General features: G+C 61.9%; 1 protein-coding gene across 1 annotated transcript; it reads left to right on the plus strand.

The window, feature by feature from the left end:
• Positions 1 to 6,743: 6,743 nt before the first annotated feature.
• Positions 6,744 to 11,630, plus strand: LOC128938130 (sterol 26-hydroxylase, mitochondrial). The gene is made up of 9 exons (XM_054278175.1): positions 6,744 to 6,977; positions 9,015 to 9,205; positions 9,471 to 9,670; positions 9,748 to 9,945; positions 10,084 to 10,244; positions 10,571 to 10,737; positions 10,952 to 11,033; positions 11,107 to 11,307; positions 11,406 to 11,630. The coding sequence occupies exons 1-9, from the start codon at positions 6,744 to 6,746 to the stop codon at positions 11,529 to 11,531; spliced, it is 1,560 nt and encodes a 519-aa protein (XP_054134150.1). The 3' UTR covers positions 11,532 to 11,630.
• The last annotated feature ends 524 nt before the right edge of the window (positions 11,631 to 12,154 follow it).

Consider the following 12,154-nt stretch of genomic DNA (forward strand, 5'->3'; position numbering starts at 1 on the left):
AGGGCAAAGCCCCCTTAGAGGGGCTGTGGGGCAGACTGGACAAAGGTGGGCTCCTTGCCCTGTGTCTGGATCAGAGGACCTGGGATGGGGTGTATGCCAGGAGTTTGCCTCTATTTCACAGCTCTTCTCACAGCTGCATAAGAATTCTCCTTTAGCAAGGGGAAACTGAGGCACAGAGATGCTGAGACCTGCTTGAGCAGGTGGGGAGTGGTTGTCTGTTCTCTCAGCCCTGGTAATTTTCTTGCTTCCTCCCCTTCTGCAACAAGACCCAAAGGCACACGTACTTCAGGGGACAAGGTGACAGTGGTCATACTAATCCAGGGTGACAGGGATGCCACTGCCACTCTGAAGCAGCCTCCACCATCACAGCTGATCCTTTGTCTCTGCCTTTCCTCGCCTCTCGCAGCGCACTCCCCCCCCCCCCCCCCGGCTTTTGTGTTATTACAAATTATAAAACAATTTTTTCCTGCCGTCCCGCATTCTTCTGCCTCCTGCAAGAATTTTAATGTATTTATTTTTGCTATCAGGGGAAAGCGCCGTGTTCCTCGGCCACCCCCAGGCAGCCCCGGCCCCACTTGGCCACTGATGGAAATTAATGATGGGGACTGCAGGGGGAGAGCAGGCACCCCTGCACCCCTGCAACAGAGAGCTGGGGGGACGGGTGCCCCCCAACCAGCCATGTTTCTCCCAGTGGCAAAGGACATAGAGCTCAGCTGTGGCAGGGGTGAGGGGACAGAGGGGCTGTGGGGTCCCCAGCTGGGCCTAGGGTCCCCAGGAGAAGTTGTTGGTTACGGGCTGGGGAGGGGACAGTTATTGGGTGGCTGGGTTGGGCCAAGAGGTGTCTTGAGGTCCAGTTTTGAGGGTGCTGTGTTGGGGAATCATCCCCATATAGCAGTGTGACTTTGAAGTCCTCTTAAGGAAGAGGAGACCTCCCCTGGACTCCAGGCCACTCTGCCTCTTGTGACAGCATCCCCAGCGATCCCCAGCCTGCTTGTGAGACAAAGCATCCCCTGAGTGGCCCATGCTGCACCCCCCACTGACCCCCCTCTGGCTCTAGGCTGGTGCCCTGGTACTTGCTGAGCTCTGTCTCTCGTTCCCAGCCATGCAGCCCCAAGGGCATGGATGGGGGTGCCCTGCTCCAACAGCCCTCCTACCCCACAGCCACAAGGCTGGGGGGGCTCTGGCTGCTGGGAGGGAGTGGACAGGGGAGGAAGTAATGGGCCTTTCCCGCTGTGGGGAAAGCGTGGCCATTTCCAACCCAAACACCCCGGCGCTCAGCGGCCGCATACTTTCCCAGCGTCCCTCCCCTCCTTTATTCCTGAGGACATTGGCAATCAAACCCACGTTGGCCTCCTCTGCTGCTCCTGCAGTGAGGTCATCGAGCTGTGTTTGTGACATCCCGGCATTTCCATGGCAGCGCGCTGTGATGTCATAAGCCCGGGTTGCGACCTCACGGCAGGAGCAGAATGATCTTATTAAAACAACACGGTCCCCATCCATGGCTGCTCACAGCTGGGGGACTCCAGTGCAGGGTAGCAGCCAGCAGACAGGCCTGTGGCAGCCAGGGGGATGATGAGGATGGTGCCCTCCCTGGGGTTATGTCACCAGTGGGAGATGGTGGTGACACAGGGCATGATCCAGGTCTCAAAGTGGAGGGTGGCCCCCAGGGCTGGGCTCCCAACTGATGCAAACAAACAAGCCACATGGTGCTGAAGTGACAGTGAATTTGGGGACAGCCATGCTAGGACTTACTCCTCAGGGGTCCCCAGGCCTGGCCACAGTGCTGCCCACCTCTGGGACCAAGTGTCTGGGGCCTTATCGGGGTGCAGAGCCCTTTCATGTCAGGCTGGCGGGCAGCAAGCAGAGCTGATGAGGACCTGTCCCCAGATGACAGCAGCCCGGTGCTGACAGCGACTGTAGGGCCCATTCTTAATTTAGACAAGTCCCCCTCCCCCTGGCCAGCACTCCTGGCCCTGCCCCATGGCTGGACATGGCCTGGGACATCACAACCCACAGCACTTTGCATGGCCATGACCCACACACACACACATGTGCACACACTTGTGAGCACACACCACATCCGGGGAGGGCTGGTCATCCCTTAGGCACTGACAGGCGGGAGATGGATGGATGGATGGATGGATGGATGGATGGATGGATGGATGGATGGATGGATGGATGGGTTGGTAGCCCTGGCTGGACAGGTAAGGGGGCTGGATGGGAAGAGTAATGTATGCATTTGTTGATGGATGGATGGATGAGTGTACAGAAAGCTCAGGAGATGGATAGAGAGATGGCTGTGAGAAAGCTGCTTGCGAGTGTGGATAGATGGATGGATGGACAGATGGACAGGAGAAAAAAAGGCCCTAGCAGCACTTTTTAGCCTGTAACTCTGGACATTGTTGCTCTTTCCAAACAACCTAAGTTTCACACAGCATGTGTCCTGGGAGAGAAGGGAACATCCACGTCCCAAGGGGAGAAAATTTGCCATTCTCGCTGCACAACAATTTGAAGGCCTGACTTCATGCTGCTGCAGCAGTGCACCCTCACTGCTAGCACAGAATCCACTCTCCACTGGCCAAAGGGGAAACTGAGGCCAAGGAAACTGGCTTGCAGAGCAACAAAGCTGAAACCACCGCTCCTCAGGGAGGCATGGGTGTGCGGCCAGTCCCACTCGCCCCAGCTCCCCACGCGTCCATCTGTCCGTCCATGGGAAGGACACGCATATCTGGGCTGTGAGCGATGCCGCTGTCCTTGGGCCCCCGGGGCTGTAAACATGATGTCATGTGGCACACACAGCTCACACAGCCCGCTCTGTGCACGGGTCCCCGCATGGGCTTCACAACCTCTGCGTGGGAGGCATCCACCATGGCCCACAGCCAAGTGAACTGGAGTCAGGAGATAAAATCAGGTTTGCTTTAGGCTGGAGCAAACAGCCTCTTGCAGGAGGAGTAAGGGACAGGGAGAGCAGATGGAAAAAGAGGAGACACCTCCCCATCTTGGAGAGTTTGGCAGGGAGCAGAGGTGATGTGGGAAACTCCAGGAAAGCCCGGCACTGCTCTCGGGTCGGCTCCCTTTGCTCCTACTTGACTTAGAATAACTCCATAGGCACTTGAAGTCACTAATCAGCCAGGAGCACTTGAGAGCAGCCTGGGGCTGCCTCCCGTCTCCTGTGATAACAGCATGCCAGCCCCGGGTTCTCTCCGGCATCCCACTCTCACGTCCTCGGGGGAAGCTCCTGGCCCACCAGGGTCCCATGGGGCACAAGGCAGGGGCAGCCTGGATCAGAGCCTTCTGCCAGGTGCTGGGCCCTCCATGGTGTTCATGGGGGACACACCATCATGCTGGTTGATTTGCCCTTTGTTTCAAAAGCTTTCTGCTGCCCCCAGGCCTCTGCCCAGGTCTGAGGGGTCAGACAGAGGGAAAGGAGGGGAAGGGGACCTTTGGGAGAGGGCCAAGAGGGCCCGCTTGAACTCTTTGTGTCAGAGAAGAGCAGCTGTCTCCAGACCTGGGATCTGTGCACATTCCTCTTGATCTCCCCATGTCCCCCTTTGCAGCCCCACTGGCCCCAGCGTGGCTCATGACTCAGGCAGTGACAGTGTGGTGACACACAGTTGATGTAACAGGCTATCTCCAGTTCAGTGCTCTGGGCTGTTTACAGTCCTCGGTCCCAGGATCAGCCTTCTCACAGCCTGGGCTTTCCTGGGGATGAGTCAAGGGATGCCCTCTCCTGGGACACCCCACTTCCTCCCCCCGTTGGTGGGAGAGCAAATCGGGGTCAGTGGATGCAGCTCTGGGAGAGATTTCCAGCTCCTGGGTGACACTGCAAAGTCACATAAAGGAGGGGACCCTCCCTCTGAGGAGGACAAGCAGCCAGGACCCTCCATGAGCAGCGTGTGGTGGATGGCTGAGGGACAGAGGGGCAGGGGGTCCCACAGTGCCTGACTCTGCACGCACAGGTCCTGCCAGGGAGATGAGATCGGACCTGACAATGGCTCTGTGGCATGAGTACAGTCACAGCATCCCTGGGGCAAAGTGACACACAGGATGTGACCTGCCACCCCCAGCTCCACATCCCCACGGCTGAAGACAGCATTTGCTCTCCCGCCTCTGCCGCGCTTGTCGCCAGGCCGGGCTGGCCCCGCGCTGCGGGACCTCCCGGGAGCTGCCGGTGTCCCCGGCTCCGGGCGGCATCCTCCGGCCTGGAGGGGCCATGGCCCAGCCTGATCCCTTCGGAATCCCCGCCGGGAGACTGAGAGGGGCTGATCCACCGAGCGCTCCCGGCCCCCAGCACCGCCTCCCCCGCAGCCCTGGCAGCGGCCCCGCCGCTCCCTCCGTCCGAGGGCGGGGAGCACAGCCTAGCGGCGGGAGCGGGAAGGAGCCGGGATAACGGGGCCCCGCTCCGCGTCCCGAGCAGGTTGGGGAGCACCGGGGACCGGCCCGGGGAGTCGCTGCCGTGGTACAGCCTGTCCTTCACAAGGCCGAGCGCCAGGTCCTGAACACAGATCGGGGCGACCCTAGTACGGGTTTGTGGGATGGATGGATGGATGGATGGATGGATGGATGGATGGATGGAGACCAGCCTTGTGGAGGAGTCAGAGGCACTGGTGGATCAGTAAATGAGTCAATAATGTGCACTTGCAGATCACGTCTGAGACTGGAAAATAAGCAGCATGCCCAGCAGGGCAGGGAAGGTGGTTGCTCCTGCTCTACTCCACATTTGGAGAACCCACGTGAAACAGAGCAGCTCTGGGGTCCTCAGTGCGAGACATGAACCTGTTGGAGCAGGTTCAGGCGAGCCAGACAAGGCTACAAAATGATCAGGGGGCTGGAGCACCTCTCCCGTGAAGACAGGCTGAGATTTTTGTTGTGCAACCTGGAGAAGGCTCCAGGAATATCTTATTGCAACCTTTCAATGTATAAACGGGCTTATAAGAAAGATGGAGAGGGACCTTTTGCCAGTAGCTGTAGTTTTCACTCTTTTTGCAAGTGGCAATTGTTTTAAACTGAAAGAGGTCTCAGGGTTCCACTGCCCGGCAAAGGGAAGCACAGTTACAGCAGGTTGGGAGAGGCCAGGGCATCCTCTGCCGGGGGGAGTGAGAGCTACAGGGCCTCAGTTTCCCAGGCTGGGAGCTCACAGAAGTCCTCGGGCGGGGACTCTCCTGGTGCACAGGCTCTGAACCCGGCCGGGACAGGGCAAGCACAGAGCTGGCTGTGAGCAGCCATGAGATGGCAGCAGGCGCTCGTTCTTGGCTGTCCCAGCCTGGGGTGCCTCAGGGGTGTCTGCAAGCACGGGGGTGCCCGTGTCCTGCACCCCAGTCCCGGTCCCGCTGGCAGGGAGCACACAAAGCATCAGCCTGGAGCCTGGCCCGGGACACTCCCGGTGCCCTGGTGAGACAGGACCGAGGGCAACAACAGCCACTCACGGGGCTCCCAGATACCTGCCCAGCCTCACTCAGCCTCCCTGGCCAGGACCTTGTACCCAATGCCCGATAAGGGCGGTTAATGATCAGCACTGATGTCCCATGGTGTGGGACACCCCTGGAGTGACACCTGGACAGGGTCCTGCCTGCCCCACTGTCCCAGGCTGGCCAGAACAGACACGTCCTGCATGCATGGTCCCAGACACCCAGCAGGGTCCTGCTCACGGGCTGGACAGCTTGGCCTGCACCAGCCTGAGGCAGGAGCTGGCACTGTTCTCTCACTGGTGTGAAAACATAGCAAACCTCCCTCCAGTTTGGTGCCAGCAGCCACAGTGGACTTACCAAGGTCTCCCCACCCGTGGTCCTGGCTGGCAGTGCCTGGAGAAAGTGGTGAGAAAGAGCCTGGGACAGTTTGGACCCAGCTCCCCACAGCACCATCCTGCCCTGCTGGGGGTCGAGGCATACACAGGGGGGTGACAGGCAGGGAACAGAAGCAGGGCAGGAGGGCTCAGTCCAGGAGGCCAAGCAGACTTAAAGAGGAGCCCAGTAGTGAACCTGGAGCTGATACGAGGTGTGCAGGGTCTGGGATGTGAAATCCAATGCCAGAGTGCAATGCCAGTGCTGGCACACGTTGTTCCCTGGCTGGTGCTGTGCTCAGTCCTTGTGCCCGTGCCTGGTGTGCAATGCCCAGCACCCGCTGCCTATGGATGCAATGCCCAGGATACAGCAGCACCTGGTGCCACAGGCTCCATGGTGCCAGGGCGCTGTACCTGCCGTGCCACGCCAGTGCTGGCTGCCAGCTGCCACGTGCAAAGCTCCACCAGGCACAACACCTGGCACCCAGTACCTGCTACGGGGCACCGGGCACCCCTGGTGCCATTTCCAGCACCCAGCACCCGCTGCCTGATCCGGGATGCTGCTGAGCAGTCACCACTGTCCAGTACTCGGTGTGTGGCTCATGGTGCCCAGTGTGCCGTACCGAGTACGTAGCACGCTGCAGCCGGTCTGCACGGCCCGGTGGAAGGTGTGCCGCAGCCGGCGCCCGGCGCACGGTACGGACTGCCCCGTGCCCGGTCCCGCTGAGCAGCAGCCGGTACCCCGCACCCAGAGCGCAGCAGCCGGGGCCAGCACCCGTTGCGCAACGCCGCGGGTGCGCGATTCTCTCTCGCCGGTGCGCGGTACCCGGTGCGCGATGCTCGGTCCCCGGTGCCCGTGCCCGGTCGCCGCCCCCGCGCCGCCCCCCGCACCGCCCCCGGTGCCGCCCCCCACCACCCTCCGTGCCTCCCCGCCCCGCCCCGTCCCGTGCGCTGCCGACGGAGCATGGCGGGCCCGAGCGGCGGGGCCCGGTGGCCGCTGCTGCCGCTGCTCCTGCGCCCCCGCCCGCCGCCGCCGCGCAGCAGCCCGGGACCGCCGCGCAGGACCGGGGGCTCGGCGGCAGCGGCGGCTGGGCCGGCGCGGCTGAAGGGACCGGAGGAGCTGCCGGGGCCGGGGCTGCTCCGTACTTTCGTCTGGCTCTTCCTGCGGGGCTACCTGCTGCACACGCACCGGCTGCAGGTGCGCCGGGGCAGCCCGGCCCGGGGTGCGGGCGTGCGGGGGTCGGGCTGCGCGGGGGCCTGGCCACCCTGCTCGGGGGCGTAGCGGCGGAGGAGGGTTCGGAGGGGTGCGTGGGATGGAGGGGCTGCCGGGGGGCTGCAGGGAGGGTGCTGGACCCGGGGCTTTGCAAGGGAGGGAGTGGGTGCGGGCTGGGGGCAGGGGGAGATGCGCTCCGGGGAGGGGGTGAGCTGCCGACAAGTGACGGCAGGGAGCTGAGCGGGGGCGGCAGTGCCGGGGAGCAGAGGGGCTGGGCGGCGGGGGGCACTCGGCGCCGTAGGGTGATGCTGAGGGCAGCAGGCAGAGAGGGACCAGCAGAACCGAGTGACCTCGGGAGGGTCCAGCCTGCCCAGGGCTGTTCCAACATCCCCGAGCCAGCCGGGCAGCTGAGGGCAAAGGTTCGGGGGCATCTCACAGGGTCCTGGCATGCCTGGGCTCCCGGCTGTGACAGCTGGAGGGAGCAGCGGTTTTGGGTGCAGGTGACTGGGCTGGTTTTTGGGCAGATGATATAAGACAGGGGAGGGGTAGGCAGAGGTATTTGTTTTCTTCTCTCAACACTTCCTCATACGTCGGATGAAGCAAGCAATGGGCTTGGCTGGCTGCAAGCCAGGCGGCATCTTCCAGCGCCCTGGAGCTCTGACCAGCCCGAGGAGCGTGCGGGATCAGGCCTCCCTGGCATCTCAGAGCACCAGGCACTGCTGGTTGAAGAAGGGACTGTCTCAGGACAGTGGGGTTTTGGGGTGTAGGCACTGGAGCTCCCTCCTGCCCTTGGGACACAGCCTGGCTTTGCAGAAAGATGCCCACATGCTCTGGAGGTGCCTTTCCCCGTATCCAGGCAGCTCTAGCTCTCCAAGGCCTGCACTGTGTCAGGTCCTGGCTGCCAGCAGATGCTGGTGGGCAGGCTCCAAGCCGGGGCACAGCTGCCCCATGCCCAGGAGCTGCCTTCAGTACCAGGGCAGCCATCCCTCCCCCTCCTCCTGCCACCATGCACGAGGAACGAGGAACGTCTCCCCGTGGTGACGAATCCAGCTGAATCCAGGCACAGGCTGCGATGCAGACAGTCACCAAGGGAGATTGTACCACGTGCATCCCCGCAGCCACGGGGAACAGGGACCAGGGCTTGCCTGCTAAGTCCCCTGCAACCCCCCCATGCTTGGCCATGCTCTGCAGGGGCTCTGGCAGTGCCTGGGTGGGATGGAAAGTGGCTTTTGGACGTGGCCCTGTGCAGATCCATTTGCAAAGGGCTGCCCAGCTGCCCCCAAGGGATGCACTTGGAGGTCATGGTGCTCCTGGCCAGGGCAGCAGGCATGGCACCTGTGGCTGCAGACAAGGAGAAGGGAGCTGCAGCCAACAGGGCCCAGAGCAGGGCTGATGTTGGCGAACATCCCCTAGCTGGCTGGTGAGCCTGTGGCCCCAGGGCCATGCCCTGGACGTGACAGCCTGTTCTGGGAGCAGCCCAGTCATGCCCTAGCCTGGTGCTGTTCTCCCACTGGTGATCATTAACCACCCTTACTGGGTGGTGAGTTCAAGGACCCACTCAGCAACTGTTGTCCCCACGTTAAGCAGAGCTGGGGCCATGCTGGAAGCAGCAGGACTTAGTCCTGCTGGTGGTTGCTGCAATGGTCCTGCATCTCAGCACACTCCTGTGCTTGGCAGTTGTCTCTGTCCCTGCTGTCCCTTCTTGGTCATCCTTCCCCAAAAGACCCTCCAGGCTGTCTCTGCATCTCTGGGGTGGGTGAAGGATGTGCCAGTCTGTGCTGAGGGGTCAGTGCCTGGTGTACTTAGTGCTGGGAGAGGAAATGAGCCTGGAGACACCAGCCCAGGCCATCTGCAGAGCAGTTCAAGGATGCTGCCAGCTTGGGGGCATCAGAGGCAGGTGCTTGAGCTGAGGTGATGCTGAGGGGTCCGTGGGATGGGTGCAGATAGGCACATTCAGGGTTGGAGCAGGGAGGATCTGACCCAGCTTGTCCCATTGACCCTGCCACGCTTTGTGGATCACAGGTGATATCCCGACGCCTCTATGGACCTATCTGGAAGTCAACCTTCGGACATTATAGGAACATCAACATTGGGAGCCCAGTGGTGCTGGAGCAGCTGCTGCGGCAGGAGGGCAAGTACCCGATGCGGAGCGACATGGCGCTGTGGAAGGAGCACCGGGACACCCGGCGCCTGCCCTACGGACCCTTCACCGAGTGAGTCCCGCCCTGGCTGCGCTCTCTGGGCCAGCATCTCCTGCCCCTCCCCTAGGTGCAGGGCCCAGGTGCCCGTTGGCATTACTCCCACTCCTGCAAGCTGCCTGTCCCCACCAAGCGGAAGGGCATGGCCATGGCGGGCAGAATGACCCCTGGGATGGCTCCAGCCTGGGTGGGGAGTGTGCACACAGGGATTGGGGAACTGCTGCCAGCCACTGCCCCCTGCCCGTCCGTGCCCCCGGCGCTGAACCTCGTCCCCATGCAGGGAAGGGGAGCGCTGGTACCGCCTGCGCCAGGTGCTCAACAAGCGGCTGCTGAAGCCCTCGGAGGCGCTGCTGTACGCGGACGCCATCGGGGAGGTGGTGTCAGACCTGATGGTGCGCCTGCGGGAGGAGCGGAGCCGCAGCCCCTCGGGGGTGCTGGTGGGGGACGTGGCCAACCTGCTCTACCGCTTTGCCCTGGAAGGTAGGGGTGTCCTCACCCCCACCCTGTCCCACCGTTCCCATTCTGCCAGAGGTCTGGATGCTGTTTGTCCCCCACAGGCATCTCTTACATCCTCTTCGAGACCCGCATCGGGTGCCTCAAGCAGCAGGTCCCTCCTGAGACCCAGCACTTCATTGACTCCATCAACCTCATGTTCAAGAACTCCATCTTTGCCACCGTCCTGCCCCGATGGAGCCGCAAGGTGCTGCCCTTCTGGGACCGTTACCTGGACAGCTGGGACACCATTTTCGCCTTTGGTGAGCGGTGACAGTGGAGGTCCAGTGTGGTGGCACTGTACTCCCTAAAGACCCTCAAAAGCAGGGCAGTCCCTGGCCAAATGTCTTTTTGGCAGCCCTTGCTCTGTCAGCTCTGGTTCCTGCTCTCTGTCCCTGCAGGCAAGAAACTGATAGACCGAAAGATGGAGGAGCTGGAGGGGCAGGTGGAGCGTGGCACGGAGGTGTCTGGCTACCTGAGCTACCTGCTGGCCAGTGGCAGACTCAGCCTGGATGAGGTCTATGGCAGCGTGGCCGAATTGCTGCTGGCTGGTGTGGACACGGTGAGAGCCAGGCAGCTGCTGTCAGGCTATCCCTGCTGTGCTCCATGCCCAGGGGAGCCCATGGGGCGATGCTCCACCCAGCCCTTGCAAGCTCTAGCCTGGCTGCGGCTGATGTTCCACAGGGGCAAACCCTCAGGGACTGGTCAATATAGACCCTGTCCTCTGCTCCCTGCCTCCCTCTCCCCTGTGCTTGCTGCCCCTCACCCCTGACTTTTCTGCCTACCAGAGCAGGGGCTCTCTGGTGCCGTACCGATGCTGTGCTTGGCACAAGGCTGCTCAGGTACTGGCCCCAGTTCCTTCACTCCCCCTGGTGCTCCACTCCCCAGACCTCCAACACGCTGTCCTGGGCTTTGTACCACCTCTCCCGGGACCCAGACATCCAGGAGACCCTGTACCAGGAGCTGAAAGCTGTTGTGCCTCCCGACCGGTTTCCTGCTGCTGAGGATATCCCCAAGCTGCCGATGCTTCGGGCCATTATCAAGGAGACTCTGAGGTACATGCCAGCCTTGTCCCTGCCCTGAGGTCCTGGTCACCAGCCCCTTCTCCAGGGGGGATGCACCAACCAGGCAGGAGGCAAGGCTGTATTTCAGTCCCTCTGGAGTTAATATCCACCTCTCCCCTGGGGAACTGCTGAGCCTTGTCCTCGTGTCTCATCTCGCTCTCTCCAGATGAGTTCTGCTCCCCCACTAACTCTCTCCATATCCCAGAGTCTACCCTGTGGTGCCCACCAACGCCAGGGTCTTCTATGAGAAGGACATTGTCATCGGAGACTACCTCTTCCCCAAGAATGTGAGTGGGGGCCGTGCTGTGGGGACCCCCTCTGCACTCAGTGGGGTCATTAAACTCCAGTTTCCCCCTGCAGACCCTCTTTGTCCTGGCGCACTACGCGATGTCCCATGATGAAACCTACTTCCCCGAGCCCGAGCGGTTCCTGCCCCAGCGCTGGCTCCGGGGACACGGCTCCCCTCACCACCCCTTCAGCTCCATCCCCTTCGGCTACGGGGTCCGTGCCTGTGTCGGGCGCCGCATCGCTGAGCTGGAGATGCACCTGGCCCTTGCCAGGGTAAGTAGGGATCCCTCCACCTCGGGTGTCTTGCCATGAGCTGGGATATGCATCCCAGAGAGTCCCTGAGGCACTGCCAACTCCTCTTCTCCCCACAGATGATCCAGGCATTTGAGGTGCGGCCGGACCCCCGTGGCGTAGAAGTGACGTCTGTGTCCCGCATTGTCCTGGTGGCTGACAAGCCCATCAACCTGGAATTCATCGCTCGCCCGGGAGCCCCCTGACTGCACGTCCACCCCCACCCTGGGTGCCAGATGGAGATCCCCCTTACTGCCCCACAAGGAGGACAGGAAGGCAAACCCCTTCCCTGGCCAGCTTGGGCCAGGGGGAAAGGTGGGGGGGATGAGAGATTGACCCAAATCACCCCATGGCCACTAGTAGCCCCTTGCCCAAAATCAGCAGGAGGCTGGGGGAACTGCTGTGCCTTTGACACACTGCAGGGGGGTTGTGTCCCACCCATCCCGTGCCCAGCTGGGCTGTGTCAGGAACCTGGGAGCCCTTTTGGGGCTGGGGGAAAGCAGGGAGGGGGCTTGCAGCCATTCGGTGTCTCCTTCGTCCTGTCCTTGTGTAGCTGCGTGTGGATCTGTGCCTGGAGCCAGGACATCTGGGTCCTCTCTGAACAGCTGACCTTGGCCTCAGAAACTTCTCTGTGCCTCACTTTTCCCCTTGCCCCCAGGGGAGGGTTGAGTGCTGGTGGTGTTTGGGGTTTGCGCCTTTCCCAAGGGACAGAGCCAGCCGTGGCCCTGGGAAAGCCCAGCAATAACACATTCCTCATGATGGGAGGAGGCCTGTCACCACCCAGGACTGGTATTGCATCCCCTGGCAGAGCCAGCCTGCTCAGGAGGGG

The sequence above is a fragment of the Melozone crissalis genome, unplaced genomic scaffold (assembly GCF_028551555.1).
Source record: "Melozone crissalis strain CALT ecotype California unplaced genomic scaffold, PUWL_Pcris_2 ptg000023l_1, whole genome shotgun sequence".
NCBI lineage: Eukaryota > Metazoa > Chordata > Aves > Passeriformes > Passerellidae > Melozone > Melozone crissalis.